At 31.6% G+C, this 27,408-nt stretch overlaps 2 protein-coding genes and 1 pseudogene across 3 annotated transcripts; all 3 read right to left on the reverse strand.

Moving 5' to 3' along the window:
• Window positions 1-795: 795 nt before the first annotated feature.
• On the reverse strand, window positions 796-3,403 carry LOC120086170. 2 transcript variants are annotated; one of them, XM_039042679.1, is made up of 4 exons: window positions 2,572-3,403; window positions 2,317-2,489; window positions 1,374-1,562; window positions 796-954 (listed from the first exon to the last, which is right to left on the reverse strand). In XM_039042679.1, exons 1-3 carry the CDS (start codon window positions 3,202-3,204, stop codon window positions 1,406-1,408), a joined length of 963 nt encoding a protein of 320 aa, XP_038898607.1. In that variant the 5' UTR covers window positions 3,205-3,403; the 3' UTR covers window positions 796-954; window positions 1,374-1,405. The 2 variants fall into 2 exon arrangements, with proteins under 2 accessions (XP_038898607.1, XP_038898606.1); XM_039042678.1 differs by lacking the exon at window positions 796-954 and having other exon boundaries at window positions 970-1,562.
• A 15,905-nt stretch (window positions 3,404-19,308) lies between these two features.
• On the reverse strand, window positions 19,309-22,462 carry LOC120086544. Its single transcript, XM_039043254.1, has 2 exons — window positions 22,196-22,462; window positions 19,309-20,229 (listed from the first exon to the last, which is right to left on the reverse strand). Exons 1-2 carry the CDS (start codon window positions 22,431-22,433, stop codon window positions 20,090-20,092), a joined length of 378 nt encoding a protein of 125 aa, XP_038899182.1. The 5' UTR covers window positions 22,434-22,462; the 3' UTR covers window positions 19,309-20,089.
• Window positions 22,463-22,969: 507 nt separating this feature from the next.
• Window positions 22,970-27,185, reverse strand: LOC120086057 (annotated as a pseudogene).
• Window positions 27,186-27,408: the final 223 nt, after the last annotated feature.

The raw sequence follows: 27,408 nt of genomic DNA on the forward strand, positions 1-27,408 counted from the left end.
CTCGGATGCCTAAATTAGTACATAAAGTATTTAGCTCGACTAAGCATCAAGAGAATTGCTTATTCAGTGAAATTGTCGATATGAGGCTATTTATAAGGCCCATCTTTCGACTTCCACTTGGAGATATTTGCAATAACGACAATGTCAAAGACTCAGAATAGGTGTGGCCCTTGAGAATGCAAAGAACTAAAAGCGAGTTCGACTAGTCAACCCAAAACCTAAGTATTTGACTTTCTCTTTTGGGATGCACAAACTCCTATGTCAACTTTCAGAATCCCTTTGAGCTTGTTTTGGTTGAAGTTAATACTTCAATTAGTTTGAATTGACTTTTATTTACAATTTTTAATAATAATGAAGCGAAATATACGAATCAATAGTTGATGCAATGATATAAAATACCGAATTAAAATAACAATATATCAATGAAATTTTCAAATCATTTATGACTATGGTTTAATAAAGACTTTTAACTATATAGCAAGCAAAAGTGCAAGATTACCACATGGGGTATGGCAGATTAATAGGCTTTTTCTATGCTTGTTTGTATCTTAAGCATCTTTCTATTAGTATTAAATTTTTCCAGAAATGGACAACAAAAGTGGGTCAGATTAGATAACACCACATGCCATTTTATACCCATCTTAATTAACTGTCTTTTTCTTAGCTTTTTTTTTTTTTTTTTCTCTCTCTCCATAAAGTGGGGTTCAAGAAATTTGAACTCAACCACCAATCAATGTGTTGAAATATGCAAGTGGATACCAGTTTAGATGTTAGATGATTAGAAGATAATAACAATTGGTTCCCAAAAGTATGAAGGATTAAATTGTAATTTGCCATTAAATATGATATTACAAGCATGCTCTGGAACAGCTTGGCTGATAGCACGAAAGAAAATGACATCCAAAAGTGACCCACATTTGGTCAAACCATCCACCAGCCACAAGCTTAGCATATCTGCAAATAACCACATACAAGAAAAAGATCTTATTACAATTTGCAAGCCAATTCAAGGACTAAACACAAGCAACTTCATTTCTTTGTTCATCCTTTAACCAAACACATAGCTCTTCGTACTCCTATCGGGATCGATATCTCGTACACTCACGTCCAATCTAAACCGTTCAGTCGTTGACAAACAGTCTTGGACTCCTTTCAGATTGGCAACTTTGTCACAAGGGTAAAAGAAGTGCTAAAATAGAAGATAATGCTAAATCTTCCTCTATACAAAAGGGATTTATTGATGAACTTTTTACATAGGATGTGCTATAGAAAGGGTTACAGTCATAGAATCATATCCATTCTACCAAAATTACATATATATACTAACAGCAAAAAGGTGGTGATGAGCTGATACTTTATTGAAGTTATCTTACAGTGGCAAGTAGATGTTACGTATTTGATGAGATTAGGAAGCTGCAGCCAGAGGAGAATGGTGAGGAGCTCCATGAGAGTAACCGGACTGCGACATGTGACTTTCCTCTGTTTCATACTGGTCTACCGTATCGTCTTCTTCATCAACATCAGTATCCCAGAGAAACCGTGCATATGAAGCTAGGAGATAGCTGTAAACAAAAAGGATTTAGCAACAACCAAATTAATTTTGAATTGCAACAGTATCACAAACCGAGAAGCAAGGACCTATAAAATATTCTCTCCAATTCAACACTTGATCAAGAACTTGTATAACATAACTTAACAAGGCTCACTTTGAGATTCCAATTATAAGATGTACTGAAATTGATGATAACCACACACCACATGTTCCATGATCCACAGGCAACAAAGAGAACTTTCTCAACCCTCAGAAAATGGCCACAAGTCACAATCAAATTGGAATATTCACAACCAATGAACATTTAGACCCTGTTTGATAGCGATTTTATTTTAAGTTTTTTTTGTATTTTATGTTTGTTTCCTTCAAATTTCTTAGTTAGAAAACATTTGAATTCTTAGTTAAATTCCAAAAACAAAACAAGTTTCTAAACGTTACTTTTTCTTTTAGTTTTCAAAACAGAAATGGGTAGAAAATGGATAACAAAACAAAGGAATTTATAGTTATAACTAGCGATTATAAGCTTATGGGGCTTAGTAATTGTACTGATAATGGAGCTGAACTCAGAGTTTGTTCATGTTCTTGTATTCATGGCGAAATCAACTTGATCCATTATCAAAAACAATCAAAAGTAAAACGAATGAATCACCAGTCAATAGAATTCTTTCCAGCAAATTAAACAAGAATCAATCAATCCTCAAACTGAAAATTCAATCTATTCTAAATAAGCAGAGAAGTTCGTAAACATATATTCATATTCTTACCAATCATCTGGCGAACTTTTAACAGCTTGATCAAAATAGGCCTCAGCTCGTTGAGCATCCCTTTGTGTACGCCAAATTAAATCAGCATAAAGCGATAGAACACTTGCATCATTTGGGTCAGCCAGAATAGCTCTTCCACAAAACTCTTCTGCTTTGGAAAAATCTCCATGAACCTAAAATGGCAGAATATAATCAGAAGGGGCAGCCATTGAAACTTGAAGAAGTTTCCAAGAGATTTTAAAATAATTAAAATACCTCTTTCAAGAACTTAGCATAATTTCCAAGTAGAAGAGCATTGTTTGGGTTCGCTTCAATCATCTTCTGATAATAAGCATCGGTGCTATTGCTTCCATGGTGATTGTTAAACCCTGACCTACCATTATCCCCTCCACCTCCACCGTCTGAACCTCTTCCGCCGCCACAAACCCTGCCGCCGTCGTTCCCCATTCCGCCGCCAACTACCAGCGTCTGCAGAACACATGCATCCCTCTTCTCATCACAAACCTGATCATTTGGGAATTTCAAACCCAACCCAGAATTAAAAAATACTCCATGAATCGAAGACGAAGAGGAATCTGACGTGGGTTTGAGATCTTGATCTCGAACTGATACACCATTCTCCCTGGATTTCACTTTTGATCGAACTTTACAACACTTGGGTAGGGGAATCTTCCTTCTGGGATCTGCGGAATCTGATTCTAGTAAGCTTTGGATTACTCTCTTCGGCGATTCATTCGATGAAGAGGGTGGAGGAGGGTGAAAAGAAGATATTAACGAGATGGATTTAGCTCTTTGAAGCTGGTGGATTTGGTCTGATTCTGAAGGGGAGGATTTGGATTGGTGAAGCCAAGAATTGAGAATTGGGGTTGAAGAAGTTCTCAACAGCATGCTTATACGCTTTGGAACTTGGAGTTTGAGATATGTGATTGAAAATTTGAAGGAATGATTGATGTCAGAGAATTCGGTGAGAGATTATTGATGAAAGTTTATGGGAACAAAAGTGGGAGAGACAAAAGGCTTGTATGTAAGCCTCCATTCTTAGAAACCAGGTGGCAAAGTGGAGACTTAATAGGGGCGATGGAATTATGGGAATTTGACATCATTTTGTTTGTATACTTTTTCTTTTTTAAAAAAAAGCTCTTGTTGAAGAAAATAAAAAAGTTTTGTTTTCTATGATTGTATTTTTGTTGATTTATAAGAAATATATGAAATATGAATGAAGAGTTTGAGATGGAGGTTGAGACAAAGAATTTGAGGGTTTAGAGGTCTATTAAATACAAAATTAAATTATTAGAGGTCGTTTATTTGTTGAGAATGTAGATAATCGAAATCTTAGATTTATGAAATTATATATTAGGAATTATAGATGTCTAACATTCTTAAATTACCATGTTTGTTTTGTAAGAATATTTTAGCAGATATTTGGAAATATTTTCATAACTGTGTTTGTTTAGTAGGATTTCTACTCGAGAATAACTTAAATTTACATAAAGTTACCAGAATGTTCTTACGACTATTTATTACTTTATAATTAATTTGACATAATTTGAACTTATATCACATTTTTTTTATCAATTTATTTTTTAAAAAATTAATACAATTTATATTATTTTATATTTTATTTTTCTCAACAAAATAATATATCATAATTTAAGATTTTTTTTATAAAATAAATATAAATTTGAATTTGAATTTGAATATGTTGCTAAAATTATAAGAATTAGGATATAATTAAAAATGTATGATATACATGGTCGACAGTATTTATATTAATTATGTAACGTAAAATGAAGATATATATGTAAAATAAAATAAAAAGGAATGACAAAAAAGTAAAATGGAGATGCCCTCAACTCGGGAATCCGGAAAACTCATGTTTCAAGAGGGCATCCAAAACTCTCCAGATGCCCTCCACATCCTACGATGCCCGAAAATTTTCAGATGTTGGGGCATCTCACAATACCACAAAACAAACACGGTAATCTAGATGTTCACTCCATAGGAATTTAGGATGCCCGTGAAACAAACAATCCCTTAGACACTTATTGAAAACTATATATATATATATATTAAAAAAAAAAAAGGAAAGACTAAACCAACATTGTTATGGGTTGAAATAAGGCCACGTTTATCAATTCGTAATGAAAACTAGTGTAATTATAATGGGATTCCATTGATATAGATCAATCATAATGGGCAACAATCGAAAGTAATTGGATTGCTTTTGATCACGTTTATTTAGAATTATGAATATGTCACATTTACTATTACCATTACTGTTACCAATATCTTTTAGGGTTAGACGGTAACGGTAACTGTAAATGTAATAGTTTTTATGGTCCTCATGTTGTAACGACATCATAAGTGTAACCGTAATGGTAATAGTAACGATAATAGTAAAGTAGTTTCCAAACGCGATCTGATTGATCACCCTTTGCTCACCAAAGGAATTGCACTTTTTTATTTTGGATTTGGAAGTGGGCCCCAGATGTCATTATTGGTACAAAACACAAGTAAACACAACACCAAACATAATCAAAATGGGCCCCACTTTTCAGATTACCATTTATTTATTATGTTTCATTGGAGGTAACCGTGGCCTAAAGTCGAAGATCCATTCGTCAGTATCCACAAGGTTTGACAAGTCCAACTGTCAAAAAGAGGAAATGAAGATCTCAAAGCTCTCATAATCAAGTAGAAGAACCCCAAAAGAGGTAATAAAACCTCAAAAAGTGTTTGGTCGTACAATTGACTATAGACTGAGCCCATGTAAGAACATTAGAGTAGTGTCAGATCATTCAAAAGTATAAAAATAAAGAGATACATAACTCCATTATAATTACTACATTACTAACTTGAGCTTCAGAGTACGTTAAGCCAAATATCACACTAATATTGAAGATGATGTCCAACACATACACATGAATTATACACATGAAGTTAGGAATATTTGTGACCTATCAAGAGACATGAACTTAAAAATTTAAGACTAAATTAGTAATTTGATCGAAATTAATTAGTTAAAAATAAATTTTGAGCAAGGAATTTTTCTATCTTCTAGACGCATGGAATCGAGGCTTTGGTAGAAATTTTATGATCCCAAGTTATTTTTTCATATAAGAGTTTAATTGAAAAAGAAAAAAGAAAGATTTTTTAGATGAATCTATGCTAGTTATTTGTGTCACATGAAATCTTATTGATAGGATGCTAAAGAGAGGTTTTTTAAGAAAATGTATCGACAAAATTGAAGGACCAAATATGAATACTCACGAGCGGAAGTAGAGATGTCCAAAAAATCTGCGGGGTAGGAATCTAACACTCACAAGCGGAAGTAGAGATGTCCAAAAAATTCGCGGAGATCCGCCCCAAACGGGGCGGGGAATCCCCGAACAGGAATGGGGAGGGAGGGGAATTTTTTTCCCATATACAATTCGGGGTCGGGACGGGGAAGATATTCCTTGACCTCGGCCTTGCCCTGCCCCGACTTTGTATATAAATTATAAATTTTTAGCATATGTGTAATATTCATATTAATAATGTAGATTTTATTAGGATGATTATGAATGTTTTAATTATTTAAGTTCAAGATTTTTATTATTTTAATTCTTTAGATGTTGTAATATTTAAGTTGGGATGCTCTAAATGTTGAATTTTAATTTTTACAAGTTATGAGAATTTAGCATTTTAATTATATTTTTAAAATTGCATGTGTATTATTGTTTTAATTAATAAAATTGATAATATTTCATTTAAATGAAAATTCCATTGAAAATATTTAAAGAATTGTAAAAAATATATATTTAATTGAAATAAAAAAAATGTTAGAGAAAAATAAAGGTAGAATTTTTTTCCCATGGGGAACCCGATCCCTGCGGAATCTTCGTGGGGCATCCCTGCCCCGCTCCCCACGGTCGATAAAAAGATTTATATGATTTAGTAACAGTGTGTTCGCTACGTCCATAAACAGAAAGAGATATTAGTTTTATTAGAGAAAAATATAAGATAATCTTGTAGATATGCCAATAAGGTTAGAGTTTATATATGATACCTCTTTAAAACGTAGGTCCAAAATCGTAAATAACACATAAACAAATAAAAATTAGGTTTCGAGGGCGTTGTCCTTAAGCCCAATCAAGGTGTGTCGCCGCTAAACCCCGACTCACTAATACTCATGTGGTTGGTCATTTGGAATATTAGATAATTGATTCAAGATATTCCAACAAATTAGATGAATGAGATTACAAGATTTGCATGTCAGTTATTTCGACTAAACTATGCTCATCTTAATCATTTCGTATGTTATTTTTGATAACCGTGCATTTTTTTTATTACTTCTTTTCACTACATAAACATTCTATTGTTGAATCATTTAGAAAGTATTCATGGAAAGAAAATTTACTTGATAAAACTTTTATTCACATCATCTCTTTACTTTATAATCGATGTCTTTTTTTCAGTACAACAATGACAAGATTGGAGAATCGAACATTTGACCTCAAATGAAGGCCACTTTGACATTTATAATCGGTGTTTACACTGTGATCATTGATATAAAATTTAAATAAATGCTATTTTTTTACAATAAAATTATTTTAAATTTTAAAATGTTAATCCTATCAAATAATTACAAATTGCGTTTTTATAGTTTACGCATTTTGTAAATCATTTTACGTAATTTTTGAAACATGATGTGGTGTATAACACGATGGAGGTGTTGCATGTCGAGGAAATTGTAAATAATAAAAAATTTGGATAAATATTAATAAACAAATACTAAATAATTCGATTAACGTACGAGTATCTCACTCTCTTAAGGAGATTCATATCCTTTATATTGTGTATTGTATTTTTTTTACATCAACTCAATCCAAACATTATCCAGCAAAAATACACTGAAAAATTGAACTTAAAGTTTATAAAATTCAATTAATGTTGGTTAGTTGTATGATTTTCAGAAACTTCAAATCAAAAGAGAGTTTGAAACTTACTTTTAATCCAGAATTTTTATATGGAAGTGTGATAATTATAAACCTCAAAAATATACATTTATTATAAATATCATAAAAATAAATGTCCAATGTTTAGTATCCTAAAAGTCATGTGCCATTTTTCATGTTGTTAATGTATCTTGTAATAATTCATGCTCAATATCCATATAAGTCCACATCCTACTTTACCTAAATGGCATTTGGTGGATCTTAATATGATGTATATTTGTAAGAATAAAAAGAAATTTTCATACATTTTCTATTTTCATAAAATCATATTTTCTATTTCTATTATATATATATATATATATATATATTATACTTTCTCCATATTTATTGTGCTCCATTGTGTTCCTCAATTTCACAACACATTATTAGCACGAGCTCCTGTTGCTTCCATCGCCAAAGGTAGGTCAATTTTTTTCCTCTTTATTATAATTAATAAATTAAATGTTATTTTGTATATTTAGTACATATTAAATTTCTAATATAAATACAATATTTTGTGATAGTGTTGTCATGACAAACATTACAAAATTAGAATTCGTAGTCTGACATTAATGGCAATAATTATTCGTCATAGGTGCTCGATGCCGAAATTCACCTAGATGCTATGAACTTGAGAGAAACAATTAAAGAATGAAATACGACATCTAGCCAGAACAAAGCAAAAGTTATGAGTTTCCTTTGTCATCATCTCCACGAAGGATTAAAATGGAGTATCTTACAATAAAAGATCCTCGTATCTTGTGAAATTTTTTGAAAGAAAGGTATGATCATCAAAAGACAGTTATTCTTCCTAAAGCCCGTAATGAGTTGATGCATTTTCGGCTACAAGATTTTAAATCAGTAAGTGATTACAATTCCATATGATTACAATTCCACGTTATTTAAATTCAATTCAAAATTATTAATATGCGGAGAAAAAATTACTGATGTCGATATGTTAGAGATGACATTTTCTACATTTCATGTCTCAAGTATGCTTCTACAATAACAATATCGAGAGAAAATTTTTAAACAGTATTCTGAATTAATTTCATGTCTTCTCGTGGTAACGAGTTATTGATGAAAAATCATGAATCTCAACCAATCGGAACGACACCATTCCCTGAAGTGAATGTTATGAATTTTAATAATAATTGTAGTCGAGGTCGTGACTGTGGCAGAAGAAGAAATAATTATTATATTTTAATCATTCAAATTTCAAAAGAACCACACAAAATGATAATCACAAAGAAAAAACTCCACAAGATAAGAGTTCAAAAAGTGTTGAAAATAAATGCTTCTGATGCAGAATGATTGGCATTGATCATGTACTTTCGTACGTCAAAACACTTAGTTGAGCTCTATTAAGCCTCCCTAAAAGAAAAAGGGAAAAATGTGGAAGCAAATTTTGCATATTAAGATAATGATATATTTGATCCATCCCATATGACAAATTTGGATGTGGCGAACTTCTTTGAGTCTCTTGAAGAGAAGATTGGTGCAGTTGATGGAACATAAAGTATTTCTTTTGATTTTGAGAATATTTAGACTTAATGTTGTTGTTTTCTTTTATCATCTTCATTTTTTTTAGTAACTTTTTAAAAGTTTAAATATTGTTTTTCTTATTATAATTATTTTCTTTTAATGAAGAAACATGGATCATTTTCATATGTTGGGTGTTTAAAAAATGAGCAAAGAAGATTTATGTCCGATAAATAATGCAATTACACACACAATACTTACAAATAAAAAATATTTTTCCAAATTGACAATGTTGAAAGCAAAAGTAAATATAATATCGGGTTCTGCAAGATCAAGGGTTTTGGAAAAGCCAATATTATTTTGCCAACAAAATTTATAATTGACAATGCATTGTTCTCTAGTCAATCAAAGAGAAATCTTCTAAGTTTTAAAGATATACGTTGCAATGGTTATCATATTGAGACTATTAGTAAGAATAATATGGAATATCTATATATTATCTCTACTGTCTCAAATGAAAAACGTATATTGAAAAAATTGTCTGCTTTATCTTTTGGATTGTATTATACTTATATATGAGTAATTGAAACATGTGCAACAATGAACCTGAAGTTCATGAATCCATTACAATTTGGCATGACCGATTGGGTCATCCAGGATCTATAATAAGGAGGAGAAGTATTGAGAATTCAATGGACATCCATTGAAGAACCAAAAGATTTTTCATTCTAATGAATTATCATATGATATTTGCTCTCAATTAGACCATCACTAGCTAAAGTGAGGACTGAATCACCTGCATTTTTAGAACGAATTAATGGTGATATATGTGAACATATTAACCCACCAAGTGGACCATTTAGATATTTTATGATATTAATAGATGCATTCAGTAGATGGTCACATGTGTGCTTATTATCAAGTCAAAATCTTGCAATTGCAAGATTACTTGTTCAAATAATTAAGTTAAGAGCATAATTTTCTAATTACACAATTAAGACCATTCGTCTTGATAATGCTGGTGAATTTACATCCCAAACTTATGATAATTATTGTATGTCAATTGGGATAAGTGTTAAACATCTTGTAGCTCATATTGATACACAAAATGGTTTAGCGGAATCATTTATAAAACGTTTGCAATTAATTGCAAGACCATTACTTATGAAAGCTAAGCTTTCTTAATCTATATAGAGACATGCTATTTTGCATACAGTTTCACTTGTACGCATTAGGTTAGTAGCTTATCATAACTACTCGCCATTATAATTAGCTTATGGTCATGGGCCAAATATTTCCATCTGAGAATTTTTTGATGTGCAATATATATTTCAATTACTCCATCATAATGCAATAAGATCAATCCTTAAAGGAGGTTAGGAATATATGTTGGATATGATTCCATATCACTTATTAAATATCTTGAACCTCTAACGGGTGATTTATTTACTGCACGATTTGCTGATTGTCATTTTAATGAGACAAATTTTCCAACATTAAGGAGACGAATTAAGAAATTGGAAAAAGAAGTTACATGGAATGCATCATTATTGTCTCATTTAGATTCCTATATAAATCAATGTGAACTTGAAATTCAGAAAATAATTCACTTGCAAAATATAGCAAATCAATTACCAAATACATTTATAGATGCAAAGAAAGTAAATAAGTCACATATACCAGCTGCAAATGTTTCATAAAAAATTGATATCCCAACACAACAAGTTGTCACTAATGAGTCTAGAACAAAGCGTGGTAGACCAATGGGTTCCAAAGATAAAAATCCTTGAAAACAAAAAATAATTAATAGTAAAAAAGACTTGGATGAGGATGTAAATACCTATGAAAAAATCTTCGACATGATTAGTGAGGAAAGTAAAATACCTAAAGATAATAATGAGATTTCAATAAACTATACCATGACAGAAAAAGAGATGGAATCGAATTAATGTAGTTATTGACAACATTTTTCTTCATATTATATCTGAAATTGAGGATCTTGAACCAAAATTTGTTGAAGAATATCAACATAGAAAATATTGGCTTCAGCGGAAAGAATCAATCGAGGTAGAATTAAACTCACTTTCAAAACGATAAGTTTTTGGACCAGTAGTTTGAACACAAGAAGATGTCAAACCTGTGGGATACAAATGGGTATTTATGAGAAAAAGAAATGAAAATAATGAGGTCACAATATACAAAGTAAGACTAGTTGCACAAGGTTTTTCACAAAGACCTGGTATTTATTATGATGAGACATATTCTCTAATGGTGGATGCAATTACACCAACATATTTAATTGACTTGATTGTGTATGAAAGTCTGGATATGCATCTTATGAATGTAGTCATAGCATATTTATATGGATCTCTTGATAATGATATTTATATGAGAATCCTATAAGGATTTAAGGTACCTGAAACGTATACATCAAATTCTCGGGAATGATATTCAATAAAGTTATAGAGATCATTACATTGATTAAAACAATCAGTACGGATGTGGTTCAATCGTCTGCGTGTATATTTATTGAAAGAAGGATATCAAAACAATCTAATATGTCCATGCGTTTTCATAAAGAAATCACCATCAGAATTTGTTATTATAATTGTATATGTTGATGACTTGAATATAATTGAAACTCCTGAATAGCTTTAAAAGGAAATACAATATCTTAAGAAATAATTTGAGATGAAAGATCTCGGAAAAATAAAATTTTGCCTTAATTTTCAAATTGAGCATTTAATAGATAAAATATTTATTCATCAGTCAACTTATACAGGAAAAATTTTGAAAAGATTTTATATGAACAAAACACATCCATTAAATATTCCAATGAAAGTCTGTTCATTGAATATAAAGAAAGATATATTTCGACCTCGAGAAGATAATGAAGAACTTTTTGATCCTGATGTATCATATCTTAGTGCAATTGGTGCACTTTTGTATCTTGCTAATAATACAAGACTAGATATTGCATTTTCAGTAAATTTATTAGCTAGATATAGTTCTTCTCCTACAAAAAGACATTGGAACGGAGTTAAGCATATACTTCGTTATCTCTAAGGAACGATCGATATGGATATTTATCTGATCCACACAAAGCTAGATCTCAAATAGATTATTTATTCACATATGGAGGAACTGCTATATTATGGCGATTGGTGAAACAGATTATAAGGGTCACTTCCTCAAATCATGCTGAAATTCTAGCAATTCACAAGGTTAGTTGAGAATGTGTATGACTAAGATCAATGACTCAGCACATTCGTGAAACGTGTGACTTGTCTTCTAATAAAAATCTTCCAACAAAATATTATACAAAGACAATGCAGCTTGCATAGCCTAAATCAAAGGAGGATATATTAAAGAATATAGAACAAAGCATATTTCACCAAAACTTTTCTACACTCATGATCTTGAAGAAAATGACGACATCACTGTACAATAAATTTGTTCGAAGGATAACCTGACAGATTTATTTACAAAGGCATTACTAACCGCAACTTTTTAAAAAATTGGTGCACAACATTGGAATGCAATAACTCAGAGATCTTAAGTGATGTTTTCATAGGGGAGTAAATATATTGTATTCTTTTAGGAGTATATATTATATGAAATATATACTCTTTTTCTTTCATTAAGATTTTTTTTCCATTTAGTTTTTCCTAGTAAGGTTTAACGAGACATATTATATATATATATATATGGGCATCTAAGGGGGAGTATTATAAATATCATAAAAATAGATGTCTAATGCTTAGTGTCCTAAAAGCCATATGTCATTTTTCATATTGTCCATGATGCATATTGGTGGGAAATTTACTTTCAAATTTCATTAATTTTCATATTATCCAATTAATTTCAATTATTTTATTTTAGATTATATTTATTTAATTATTATTATTATATAAATATAATATTATTTTATATTTTCTCTATTCCATCCTCAATTTCAGATTTTTTTTTAAATAATATTTTTTTAATAAATAATGACAAAAATAGGGTTGGAGGGAAACAATTTCTAAGAATAGGTGTTTTGGGAAAGTATTGATAAAATTAAGGTAGTGGAATCATATACCGGGTACACGATTTCCATGTGGCATACTCGTGTACCTGGTACACGAGTACCGTTTAATCCAGTTAGCACCACGTCGGCTGACTAGTTGACTGTCAAGCAAACTCGTGTACCCGGTCCACATTTGCTTATAATTTTTTTCTTTTTTCTTTTTTTTTTAAGTTTGTTGACTATTGTTTTTTTAATTGTTAAACTTAATTATTAAAATTAATTATATATTTAATCTACAATGAAAACATCTTGCACTCATATTAAAAAAAACCATGATATTAAAGAATATTTACAATTAGTTTTTTAATTTACAATTTGAAAATGATACAATTTGGGATTTAAAAACGACCCCCTGGCTCTTACCCCTCATGGGGATTATCTTCGGGTCCCTCTAAATTAGGTTCACCCTGTTGTCGCTGCCGTCTACGACGAATACGTCTTCGATCGGTGTCAGCAACATTGAGTCGTCTTGTTTGTTGAATAATACCTTTTATGTTGATCAATGTTTGCTAACACATTGAACCCAATTCTGGTAAGTTGTTCTGCACTGAATATTGTTGAACATCGCCGATAAAATTATTTTGTACAATAAAAAAAATATTAAACAATATTCATATCATATATATGGAAAATGTCTAATTTTAAATCTCTTACCATGCAGTAATAGTAAACGCCGTCAGGTGTGATAATCGCCTCGTGATCGAATTGTACCAGGAAAAGTAGTCGTCTGATACAACTGACCCGTTTGTTAATTCTCCCTGTGTACAACGATCATGTCGTCCATGCCAGTAGGATAAATATTCCGCATGGGTTCGACACCAGTCTTGGTCGTGTTTACCTCTTAAATCGATCTGATGTAGTGCTGGGAGTGTATAGGATAGCGAAGGTATCGTTTGTCGCAGACCGAACTGTCTCAGCACACGATCTGGATGATGCCACTCTACTATATGGAAGCATATAAGAGGGCTAACGGTCAATCATATGTCTTCACCATCACGATAATAATCAGGTAAGGATGACCAAATCTGTGTGTATGGCGTCTAAATAACCTGACAAAAAAATAATAATAAGTATACATATAAAATGTTTTAAATATTCATTTATATACATATTTACTACCTGATTGTGCATCAACATGTCGAATATTTTTCTATTCACGAGCAAAATATTTGCTTACTGTTCAGAGGCAGCTAATACACCACTTCATCTAAAATTATAAAAAATACAATTAATTTATATTCTTTATTAATTTATATTCTTACATAAAATGATAACAAAATAAATATATAAATGAAATAATACCTGACACTAAGTGGACGATGATCTGGGGCCTGTAGTTAGATTTGTGGTGCTATAATTGGAAATCGATCATAAGCCTACACTTGTAATAGTATCAATGGCCCTTGCTATTTCCAATGCTTGTGCATTGGAAGCCCGACAAAGTTCTCTATACAACCATGCAAGACATGCACCACCCCACGAGTACGTACCAGCGTGCTCGAAATCAGACAATAATGGGAGGAACATGATATGCACCATAGTATTTGATTTGTTAGCAAATAAAAATCCTCCAATAAGCTGCAGGATGTATGCTCGTGCATACCTACGTACGCTGATGTCGTCGGCATCGGGAGATAATTCTGGAAACTAGGATGCCAACTAAGGGATACTCAATCTTGATCCCTTCAGATCCTCTGGTAGAATGCCTAAGAGCTCTTCACAAACGTTCTTCCAGTCATACTGTAGTGAACCTGTCAATGGTTGCCCGTCCACTCGTAACCCAAATTGTATGGCAACATCCTGCAGCGTAATCGTACATTCCCCACAAGACAGGTGAAATGTGTGGGTTTATGGTCTCCAGCGCTCAACTAGAACAATAATAAGATGCCAATCAAGCTGGATGAAACTAATTTGTGCAACCCAAGAAAACCTGCCTTCTAAACATATGGAATAATGCGATGATTATATGGGATAGTATGTGCAGTCACCTCCCTTCTCCGACAACTCAACACTATAGTGGAAGAACTATCCCATACTATCTGTGAACGATGTGTATTTTGTTGATATAATTGTCCAGGATTAGAAGGACCAAGCTCCATACCTAAAAAGTTCAAATTACATTACATAATAAAATCCATGACATAAAAAGTACATAACAAATACAATTACATAAAATAAATTTATTACATAAATTCATTATAAATACATAAAGAATACAAGTACATAAAATATACAATTACATGAAAATTATAAGTACATAAAGAATAGAAGTACATCAAATATACAATTACATGAAAATTATAATTACATAAAGAATACAACTACATTAAATATACAATTACATGAAAAATATAAATACATAAAGAATACAAATACATGAAATATACAATTACATGAAAAATATAAATACATAAAGAATACAAATACATGATATATACAATTACATGAAAAATATAAATACATAAAGAATACAAGTATATAAAATATACAAGTAAAAAAAATACACCTAATGATACACCTAATGACCCGAAGACGACAAAGCACCCAGTGTACGGTGTAGACAAGTGCGTCTATTATGTTTTTCTCTTTTACAAATTGTACATCGCACTTTTTGGCTTGCTTCTCTCCAATCCATTTCATTATGAATGTACGTACTTTTTGACCGACCTTGTTCTCTTAGTAAGTCCGCATTTGGACGAACTTCTGTAAATAATAATTCTGGCCAATAATCTGGGTGTTGAATTGGATGAAAGCGGCCTTCATAAAAACGCTTGAAATTGGATAAATTGTAACATCCATCAATAAGTGGTAGGTATGTCATACGCATGTAATTGCGAGAGCATGGAATCTTGAATGATTGCCACTTATTACAAGAACATGTTCCTTCTTTCAAGCTTAAAACTTGGGTGTGCTGTCTTTGAGAAACCTACTTATGCCAGTTTTTACTTTGAAAGTTTGACTTTCCCTGTCAATGGATGTCACCGTATGTGCCGATGCTCGTTTTTCCCACCTCTTCAGTTTTTTTAGGGCATATTCTGGTTTTTTTTTAGGGCATATTCTGTATATATGTTCACCACTACTTTTCCAAATAATTCATCAACTTCAACGTCAATGTCACTATCTCCATCATTTCCAGGTTCAAGAATTACTAAATCTTCAGGACACATTGACATATTTATTATGATTTTTTCAACGGTTATAATTGACAAAAAAAAAAATGTTAATATGTCAACCCAACAAACACCAATTTCTAAGTTTAACATATAAGATCTAAATATTATACATTTAAATCAGACCAAATCTAAGATTTATAAATTATATATTTAAATCAGCCCAAACAAATATAAAAATTTAAGATCTACAAACATATACATATAAGATCAGCCCAACAAATACATATAAGATTTCTAATAAGTTTAAATCAGCCCAAACAAATAAAAAAAAAAATATAAGATCAGCCCAAAAACATACATATACATACAGATAAAAAACATACATAAACTAGATCAACCCAAAAACATACATATACATACAAATCAGCCCAAAAACATAGAATTCCAAGATCTACCACATAAATATAAGATCAGCCTAAACATACATATATTTCTAACTTTAAAATATATTGAAAAACATATATATACATACAGATCAGCCCAAAAACATACATAAACTAGAGAGAATTCCAAAATTTACCACCTAAATATAAGATCAGCCCAAACATACATATATTTCTTAGTTTAAAATATATTGAAAAACAACTAGAGAAAGAAATATACCACCGAAGCGAGCAAAAATCGACAGCCAAAGAGGTAGATTTCGGTGAGGAACAAATGGAGGACTTGGTGAGGAAAATTGAGCAAAATCAGAATTTTGGAAGATTTCGATGAGGAAAATTGAGGATTCGGTGAAATGAAGGCCTCAATGAGGAAAATCAACAATATTTTGGAAGGCAGAAAGCAAAATAGAGGAAAACGATCGAAGATATGGCGAAATCGGCAGAATTCGATGGAGAACCCAAACGTTTCGGTGAGGAAGAAGAAGGGGCGTGCGGATATTTTAATGTGAGGAAGTCGTGTACTGGGTACACGATTTCCTCAGTCAAACCTGCATGACTGCCACACCAGACTGTGTGTGTCAGGTGTCCAGGTACTCGTGTACTCGGTACACGATTTAGAGCTTATCGTGTACCCGGTACACGATTAAGGTGTAATCGTGTATCCGGTACACGATTTAAAAACCTATTTTTATGAATATTTTCCATCTAATCCTATTTTTGTCATTATTTATTAAAAAAATATTATTTTTTAAAAAAAATCACAATTTCACAACTATATTTTTTTGGAAAAAAAAAAAAAAAAAGAAAAAAGAAAAACCAACGGTAAGCTTGAAAAAATATGTTAAAAGTTTAATGCCAAATGTGGAAAATTGTTGCTAGAAATATTTGGTTCGTAGACATAGGCATCAAAGCAAGAAGACGGAATTGGAAGAAGCAGAGGGAGGCAGCGATATCGATATTTTTGGGTTTGTTGTCGACTTGTCGTTCCACCACAGGGCCAGCGCAATCTTCCACCTCCTACCGTACGACACGTAGATACAACGCACCAGAGATAGGACCCACTATCCCAATGTCGTTGTACACGTGGACGGCTCTTGATAAAATTGTGGTACCCATAGGAATAATAAACAAACCTGTACCTCTTTTCTTTATTTGTGCAAAAGTTTTAAAATCCTTAAATTACACTTCAGACCTATAACTTTCAACTTTTTTTTTTTTTTAAAACAAATATCAATTATATCTTTAAACTTTAATTGACATATCAATTTAAATCTTAAATTAATAATTAAGATTTTATTTGATAATCATTTAATTCTTAGTTTTTGTTTTTAAAAATTAAATCTATGGACACTATTTCTATCTCTAAATTTCTAAATGTCTTCATTTGTTATCTTTTTTTCATCAATGGTTTAAAGAATCAAACCAAAATTTGAGAATAAAAAAAAAATAGCTTTCAAAAAGTTTTTTTTTATTTTTTAAATTTGCTAAGAATTCAACCATTGTACTTAAGAAATATGCAAATTATTGTAAAAAATGTGTATGAAATAAGCTTAATTTTCAAAAACAAAAACAAAGAACTAGATTTTACCAAACAAGTTTAAACTCTAAATTTAGGAGATGTATCAGTTTAAATCTTGAGCTTTTATAAGTGTATCAATTTAAACTTTAAACTTTCGTAAATGTATCAATTTAAATCTTATTTTGGATACACTTATAAAATTTGAACTTTTAAATTGATACCATTATTTGTTTAGAGTTTAAATTGATACAACTCCAAAATTTAGATATATAATTTAATATTTGCCCCAAAAAAATGTTTAATGAATTTTTTTAATTTAGAAATATTTAAAAAACTTTCAACTTTTGATTTTGTGTCAGATAGGTTATTGATACATATAAATTTTAAAAAGTTGATCAACTTTGAAATTTCAATTTTATGTCTAATAGATATGAACATAGCTATTAGGCACAAAATTGAAAATTCAATGACTTATTCGACCTAAACTTGAAGCTTTATTGGTTTACTAGACACTTTCTAAAGTTTAAAAGACTTAGTAAATATAAAATTGAAAGCTCAAGTTCCTATCAAACACATTTTACACTTTAGTGACTAAATAGACATAAAGTTGAATTTTCGTTACCTAAACCTGCAATTTGAGCAATTTTTTCGTACTATTTTGAACTTCTTTCAATATCATCTTATAGCATTGTTTGCTAAAAAAATAACATATTAGAATAGATCGAGACAAATAAAATGATGTCCTTTATTGATGTGTCAAATTGTAAATAAAGGAGTAAATCCTACCTCAATAGCTAAATAGTTCACCTAGTTTATATGTCATTGCCCAAGAAATAAGATCTTCAAACGTTTCCCCCTCGCCTTTCAATCCTCTTAACATTATTTCAACATATGTTAACTGCATACATGGTATGCAAAAAGTAAGCATATGATGGTTATATTAAATATCAATTTGAGTTGGTTAAGCTCAGTGATATATATATATATATATATATATATGACGGGCTTACTATAATTCAATCGACCAATACATTACTTACAAGCTATAGTAACTAAAAGCTAATTGAATATTTGAAAAAATTCTATATATACATCAATCCTAAACTATAAAGATCATTTCAGTTACTTCCTCAAGCTTTCAATTATCATCATCTAAGACATGAAATTTTATTTAAAGAAAAAAAAAAAAAAAAACCCTCCAAAAACCAAACCTTAAATTAAAAGAATGGTTACAACCAAAACCTAAAACAATAGGAATATGACACCCAATTTTGGCAACTTTATAAAACTTTTAAACTGTAATATGAGCAATAAAAAAGAATAGGCTTTTAGAGCGATGTTGATCTGCCCATCCTAATATAAAAATTAAAAAAAGAAAACAACAAAAGAATTGATTGAAGAAAACATTTGGGTATGATCGTAATAGAATAATTAGAGATCACTTCTCCCAACCAACTCTCACTTTCAGCTTTTCACAAAACCCTAGCACATCATAATATGACCTATAAAAACTTAGTTCTTAGCCACACATTGAACTATTAGCAACGTGTCAAACACATTGTGGCAATCACTTCTAAATATCCCACGAACCAATCATTCTAATGCTGCAAGTCTCCTGTACACAATTCTTATACATCCATCAACCAAATTCCTGTCAAGGAAAACCAATACCAATCTGTAGAATTTTAATTTAATAGCAAAAAAAAAAAAAAAAAAAAAGATTAGTTTGCTGTCCCTTAACACGTTCGATAAAACTGCATCGTTGCATAGAAGATTAGCCTGATTCTTGCGCAAGAATGACACACAAACTGGTCCAAAAAAGAGAACAAGATTAGTCAGCGACAGTTGAATATCTTCAATTCCCCTGGTTATGTTATTCAAGATGGGAGGGGGTGGGATTCAAGAAATTCAAGACGCTTGATAAGAATATAATACAAAATACGACTTTCCATGACGGTTTACTTGTATTTGATTCGTAACCATTCCATTCAGTATCTCTCCTTTGCAGCTACACAATATACAGGGTATACAATCTTGCATCTTTGGTATCAACATCCTGGAGCAAGCTTTATCTACCTCGTCAAAGGCTGAGATATATCTTTAGATATAATCAAGTAGCCTAACACTATATTAACCTACAATCCTTTACAAAAGAATGCTTGTTTACAAAACTATCGTCTAAATCGAGAGCCCTTGTTAGGTCTATTTTTTCCATCTAAGGCAGAAGTCCAGAAGAAGAGGGACATCCAGAATAACACAGCAAAGAAAATTTGTACTCTGTCCCGAAATTTTGATAAAATTGCTGGAAAACCTGCTCAAATAATGATATTAAGAGAAGTGACGGAACATGAGACCAAAACAATTCAAATACACGCAATAAGTTTCAACATGAATTATCATGCAGGAAAAATAGTATCAAGTTTAAACATTAAAAGTAGATAATAATTTGATGGAATTCCTTAGTGTTACCAACAGTTTCAGTCTAATAATCTCCTTGTCTATTCCAATCAACATACCCTAAAATGATTCTGTCACAACTTATGGAAGGCTCTCCCTTCAGTTTTCTTACCTCTTCATTTTTAAATTAAATAAGAAAAAAATGATTATTATTTTTTTTTTTTTTTACTAAACAAACGGTCAACAATCATCTTATCTACTATGAACTTTGATCAACATATTCACCCTAAGATGATTCTCTTTAGAGAAAATGACAACGTATGGAAGACTCTTCCTTCACTATCTCTGCCTCTCCGTTTTCATTGTATGAGAAAGAAACAATTCCTTTTATGAAACCAACAGTCAACAATCACCTTATCTACTTTGTTCAACATATTCACCATAAATTGATTCTCTTTTAAAATATGATAACTTATGAAAGCCTCTCCCTTCAATTTCTGTCTCTCCATTTATTAAATGAAAAATAACAATTCTTTTTCATTAAACCGATGGTCAACAATCACCTTATCTACTTTGATCAACATGATCACCCGAAATAATTCTCTCTAAAAGAAATGCCACCTTATGAAAGGGTCTTTCACTTTCTCTGTCTCTCTGTTTTTATTAAATAAGAGAGAAACTATTATTTCCTATTAAACCAACAGTCAACAATCACCTTATCTACTTTGATCACATATTCACCTTAAATGATTCTCTCTAAAAACATGATAACTCACGAAAGACTCTTCCTTCACTTTCTCTGTCTTTACATTTCTTTTTTATTAAATAAAAGACCAAATTCATTATTAAGAGATTAGTAGAATAGACGAAGATAAGCAATTCCCTAGAATTGCAAGAAAATTACAGAAAACGCTCCAATTGGTCATACTCAAGAAGCTAAATTCACAAAATAGAAGTTTAGAAGGAACACCGATTTAAGGTAGAAAACCTAAATAACTCTCAAATCACCACGATGTCATTTCCATCCCATTTCATATTAAAAGATAACATGTTAGGCATCGTGAACAAAAAAGAAAATTTGGCTAACATGCGGAAGAGAGTGCTAGCAAATGAAATAAAGAAAAAATTATGTTATCCAAGCTTAACAACTAGAACAAGTGGGTGTAACTGTAATTGCGATCTAACACCATTAAGAACCAAAAGTCACCCTTAAAAACCATAATATCCACGCTTCCTTCATCTTACACTTGGAAGCTAAATCCTGAAAACAGCCATTACTCTTACAAGAAAGCAAGATATAACTGTCATGGAATCCGAAAATGGCTTTCTACTAGTAGCTAAACATGAATACTCAGATATAGTTTACGAATGAAAATGTCCAAAGAGTAGTATCACTTGCACCAGAATCGCACAAACTCCAAATACCATTATTTCTTTTCTGGTATGATTTTCACATATCTAAAACGTATCGAGCAAAATTTCCTACTTAACAAACTTCCAAAATAAATCATAAGAAACTTTTATATTATGGCTAAAGCACATACGGATCGAAGACCTAGCAAATTTACGGATGACTAGAAACATTAACATTTATGGATGATTAACTCCTAAACAACCAGGAATTCAAATGGATAAATAACACTGTTACTAATTGTAGCAAACCGAGCTAAATTCAGGAGCTAATAATTTTCCTTTTCGATTGCGAAGCCCATTCCTTAGGAATAAAGATTACCTAGACTTCTCCACCTATGGTTAAAAAACGAACTAGAAATAAGCAAACACACGACCAAGCTCTATACACTAAAATCTTTAGGCCTTATCACGAGCAATTCAGCCACTTCAGCAAATTAAATGAGATAACATCAGCAAAGAATATGAACCTTTTAGACGAATAGGATCCTCCTCAGGAGGCGGATCGGAATCCGGTGGCGGCCTTACTGCTGCGCTGCAAACGGCGGATTTGTGACAAGAATCGGAGGAGAGTAAGAGAGGTGAAAGACGGCGACGATGAGAAGAGAAGCAGATTTCCGGCCGAGCATGGAAGGTTGAACAGAGAGGAACGGCGATCGAAGAGGCGGTAACGGACTGTGAAGAACGGTGGAGAGAGAGCGTTGCCATTATGAGGGGAGAGAAACTAACTACGATTCCATTTTCTGTTCACTTGTTAGTTATTCCTTTGCCTTATGGGCCGGCCCAAATTTGTGGTCTGTATGCGTCAACTCGGCCCAAATTTATCCAAATATTGCAATTTTAATATATATAAAATTTCAAAAAATATATGAGCAGAGAAAATGGAATAAATGTTAGTGTTTGTGAAAAACTAGGGTGTCTAAGCTACACCTCTCCTTGTACCACGGAGATAGTTGTCCAATAAAAAATTATAAATAATTTATTTATTATTTTTTATTATTAAAAAATAGAAAGCAGAAGATAAGTGCAGCGATAAAAAAAAAATAAATTTACTAAAATTTCAAAAATTTGAGACAAGAAGCTACATCATCACTTTGAAGTCGGAATTGAACTTATGAGATTGATGGTATATCTTTTCAAATAAGGAAAACTTTTCTTAATGAGTTCAACCATTTTGGAATGAGAATTGAACCATCAACTTTTGAAATGATAATTATATCTAAATAATACGAGAAATTCACGTATATTTGTAATGCATTCTCATTAGTTTCTCAGCTTCAACATAAACAATTCGATTGCAAAAAATAAACAATTTTAATAACAATCACCTAAACATAGATACATCTTATTGACGAAAACGTCGGAGATTGGAGTAAATAAAAATGATGAGGATGGTGCTAGGGTTGATAGATCTTATTCCCACAGCGGCATTTCCATGAGAGAAGATAATAGCTATCCTCTGAGGAAGAAAAGGCTTGAAAGGCCTTCCCCTTCATCCGGTGCACCGGCACCACAACGGCCGCCATGCACGGCCTGCAACTCATACATTTGTTCTGACATCCCGGCGGCCGTGAACCAATCACCATTTTTTCTTCCAAATTCTTCATTTCATTACCCTTTCCCTCTCTACCACTACTCCTTGACAAAACCAACCCAACTGTACACATAAAACATCAAAGGGTGAATCGAAAGAAAAGAACAGATAACAGATTCAAGCCATTTGGTTAGCAAAGGAGTGGAGTACCTGATGTAGGAGGAAGAAATGAGAAGAAGAAGAAGAAGAAGAAGAAGAAAGCAGCAAGAGAGAGAGGAGGAGAAGTTGACATAGCTATCTCATAGCTTCATGAGATGTGTAAGTAAAAAAAAGGGAAGCTTTTCACTTTCACAGGCAATCCAATCCAATTGAGTAAATCATAATAAATGAAGGGTTGTGGACAAGGTTGAAAGATGTTTCCTGTGGAAGGACATAAATAGGAGAAATATGAAGAAACAGAGGAAGAGTTGGGCATTGATTTTAGTTGGGTTGGTTTTGGGAAAGTGCTACTCTCTGACTTTAAGTTGTTACTGAATGACTGAACTGACCATTTCATTTTTCTTTTCTTTAATTTCTGCTGCATCACCTCTCTCTATTATAAAAGGCCACAATTCAGCTACCACTTCTTTGGACTCTCCCTCCCTCTCTCTCTATCATAGGAAAACATTAAAAATTAATTAAATAAATAAGAGTAAATATTAATTTATTATCAACTTTGGGTCTCGTATCAATTTAAATCTTAAACTAATAATTATATCAATTTAAACTTCAAACTTTCATAAGTGTATCAATTTAAACTCTAAACCTTCATAATTATATCAACTTAAACCTTCTAATATATTTTATTTGGATACACTTAAGAATGTTCATGGTTTAAATTGATATTTGCCCTATAAATAGTGTTAAATTGTAAATTTGATACTTATATTAGAATCTAGTTCTTATGATTTGATATGATTCTCAATAATCAATTCATACAATAAGAACTATTTATGAGAATTTTACTTGACCATAAACATTATTTATGAGGTTTTATTAAATTATAGGGACTAAAATTAACTTTTCCCAAACCATAATGACTAAATTTATATTAATTTTTTTTCACCATAACAAATGTAAAATACGAAGAATTAAAACTTCAACACTAAGGAAAGGAGTAGATAAATCAATTACTATTTTATTTATGTTTATCTTCACGATTAAGTTTTAGAGTTTAAGTTATAAGTTTCAAGTTTTATGTCTACACTACAAGAAACTTGGTTTTTCCCGATGAAGATTTTTTCGATGCTTAGAAAAATGTTGGGAGATAGGGGTGTTTACTAAAACCGCAGAAACCAAACCGATTGGAAAACTGAATCGAAACTGAACCGACTACTCACCTAAATCGAATTCTACGGTGCGGTTTAGTTTAGTGTAATTCCAAAAACGAATTATTTGGTTCGATTTTGTTTTAAAATCGATAACCAAATTAAAATCGAACCGAACTGCATATTAAAAAAAATGAAAATTATATATATTATTTATATTTATCAATTATATCCACATCCACTTTGACTTAACCACTTACTCCCTTAGGGTTTGAAAATTGAAAGAGACTCTCCACTTACTCTATCCTTCCCGCCCACCGCGTCGCCCCCCTCCCTCAGATCCTCATTGCTAGTCGTGCAATGTAGATCCCGCCCATCCGATGCCCCCCTCTCATCTCTTTGACTCTGACTCTCTCTCACTCCGCCGACCCCTTTCTTTTCTCTCTCACTCTGTCGCCTTCCGGCCACCCATCTCAGTGCCTCCTACGATATTGTCTAATGTTGGAAGTCTCGTCTCATCTCACTCACTCTACCACTTCCTCACTATCCCTCGTGTCTACCATATCTGGTCTCTCTCACTCCCAACATCTACTCAAAATTCAGAAGTCAGATCTCACTTCGTCAAATCTTCGTCAAAGCTCATTTGTCCTTCAGATCTTGTGACGCTCAAACCGAAACCAAACCGCACCCAAACCAAAATCGAACCGGACTAAATACTCTTCCAAACTAAATTTTACAATTCGGTTCGGTTTAGTGTAAGTTCAAAACCGAATGGTTCAGTTCGGTTTCACTCCCAAACTGAACCATGAACACCCTTATCGGGAGAAACCATTTTTTCCGATAGTGTTTTTGGCGTCGAAGAAAATATACTCTTCCGACGATACTTTCATTAGCATCGGGAGAAATACGCTTGCTCGACGCCATTTCTTGGACTGTCGGCATAAAAAATATGGAGAAAAAAAATTGTTGACCTCTCGTGATGCTAAGATTTAGGCATCAGAAGATAGTGTTTACTCCGACAGTGTGGGGGAGGCATCAAGATTAAAAAAAAAGGGAGATTTTAATGAAAGCTCTCCAAATGGAAGTTTAAATTAGTGTGAGGAGAACCCAGTTGGCCCTACACCATTTAAAGGCATCGGAATAGGATTAATTAAAACCTTATCTTTTCCCTCTTCTTTTTTCATCTACTACCCGAGAGAGGGATTCTCTTTTCTTCCCTCTACTTTTTTCTCTCTCTTCTATTTGATTCATGAAGTTTAAAAGTGTAATGAGTTTGTAAAGTTTTGGATTTATGTCTAATAACTCCTTACAATATTCAATTTTGTGTCCAATAAATTTTTAATTTTTTAGTTTTAAATCCTTTAACATGTTTGCTGTTTTTTTAATAATAAATAATTCACAGATCTATCATATATAAAGTTTGAAATTCATGTCCATTTTTAAACGTAAAATTCAAATTTATATTTAATAGATTATTTAATTCAATTTTATTTTTCGAGCAACCATGGATCAGCCAAGCTTTTTAATAGTTTTTTTTTTCATCTATCTTGGAACAAATAATAATAATAATAATAACAACAACAATAATAACTTAAGTACAAAATCCATAAATTCAATATCTTCCCAAAACCAAAGAGTGATATCCCATAGCATCGACTGAAGTATGATTTATTAATTCTCGTTTGGTAACTATTTTAATTATTTATTTTTTTTGTGAATTTCTTATACTTTTTACCAATAATTTAAAAAACCAAGTCAAAATTTGAAAACTAAAAAAAAAAGCTTTTAGAAATTTTTTTTTGTTTTTTGAATTCGGCTAAAAATTCAATCATTATACTTGATAAAAATGTAATTTATTGTAAGAAATGTGGAGAAAATAGATTTAATTTTAAAAAAGAAAAACAAAAACAAAAAACGAAATGGTTAACAAACGAGACCTAAGTGTGTGTTTAGAATACATTTTTAAATATTTAATTTAAAAAATAAGTCATTTTGGAAGAAATTGAAGTGTATGACAATCACTCAAAATAGTTTTTCAAGTGTATTTAAATCAATTTTTATAAAAAAAATATTTAAATAAAAATGAATATTTTCAAAAAGATTTTTTTCTCAAGTTAATTCGAATGGATATCCCGTGAAAAAAAAATTGAAGGGGAAAAGAAAAAGTGAAAAGAAAAAGAAAAAGCGACAGCAGTTCAAGTAGATATCTGTCAGTTGGCAAGCTTCTCCCATACAGCACTGCCACATAACATAACACTTCCAAATGAACTTCTATTTTCTGCTTTTCTTTCCCATTTTCACCTTTTTTCATACACTTTCCTTTTGGGAATCTATTCAATGACACCTTCTCAATTCTTTTTTATATTTCAATATGTTTTTGCACATTATCAATCTTTAAAGTTTTGTTAATGAATAGATTATTACATTACCATCATCAACTACATTTAGTATTGTACAAAATAATGAGATGCCATTGACATATTCTAATTTTTATCAAGGGTAGTCAAAACTTCACACTCTATTATTACTTATTGTATTAAAAAAAAAATTCATAGATATTAACTGCGATATATGTCTCATTTTTCTACTATACACAAAAGATTGATATACCTAGAACATCCATATATGTTTATAGTCTGTGGATGACTGTTAAAATGCCAAAACTTAATTTCTCACTTCCGAGTTAGTGTCTAAGTGCTTTCAACAGACACCTATATACTGAGACTATTGACCCTTATTTGTTATTGCTTTTCCGTTTTTTAGACTTCTGTTGGCATGAAAAATTCCTACGCATCCCTTGGATATGCTCCTCCGACTCACTTTCCCCTTTGAGACTGTCAAA

Source organism: Benincasa hispida, chromosome 9 (assembly GCF_009727055.1).
Source record: "Benincasa hispida cultivar B227 chromosome 9, ASM972705v1, whole genome shotgun sequence".
NCBI classification, from domain to species: Eukaryota; Viridiplantae; Streptophyta; class Magnoliopsida; order Cucurbitales; family Cucurbitaceae; genus Benincasa; species Benincasa hispida.

Bases quoted from the DNA above. Each gene is read 5' to 3' on its own strand.
- LOC120086170 (XM_039042679.1), bottom strand. From the start codon at position 3,204: ATGCTGTTGAGAACTTCTTCAACCCCAATTCTCAATTCTTGGCTTCAC. The intron at 2,490-2,571 runs GTATTTTAATTA...CTGCCATTTTAG, and splicing joins ATGCTAAGTTCTTGAAAGAG to GTTCATGGAGATTTTTCCAA. The intron at 1,563-2,316 runs GTAAGAATATGA...TTTTGTTTACAG, and splicing joins AAAAGTTCGCCAGATGATTG to CTATCTCCTAGCTTCATATG.
- LOC120086544 (XM_039043254.1), bottom strand. From the start codon at position 22,433: ATGGCAACGCTCTCTCTCCACCGTTCTTCACAGTCCGTTACCGCCTCT. The intron at 20,230-22,195 runs GTTCATATTCTT...TTATTTGAGCAG, and splicing joins GGATCCTATTCGTCTAAAAG to GTTTTCCAGCAATTTTATCA.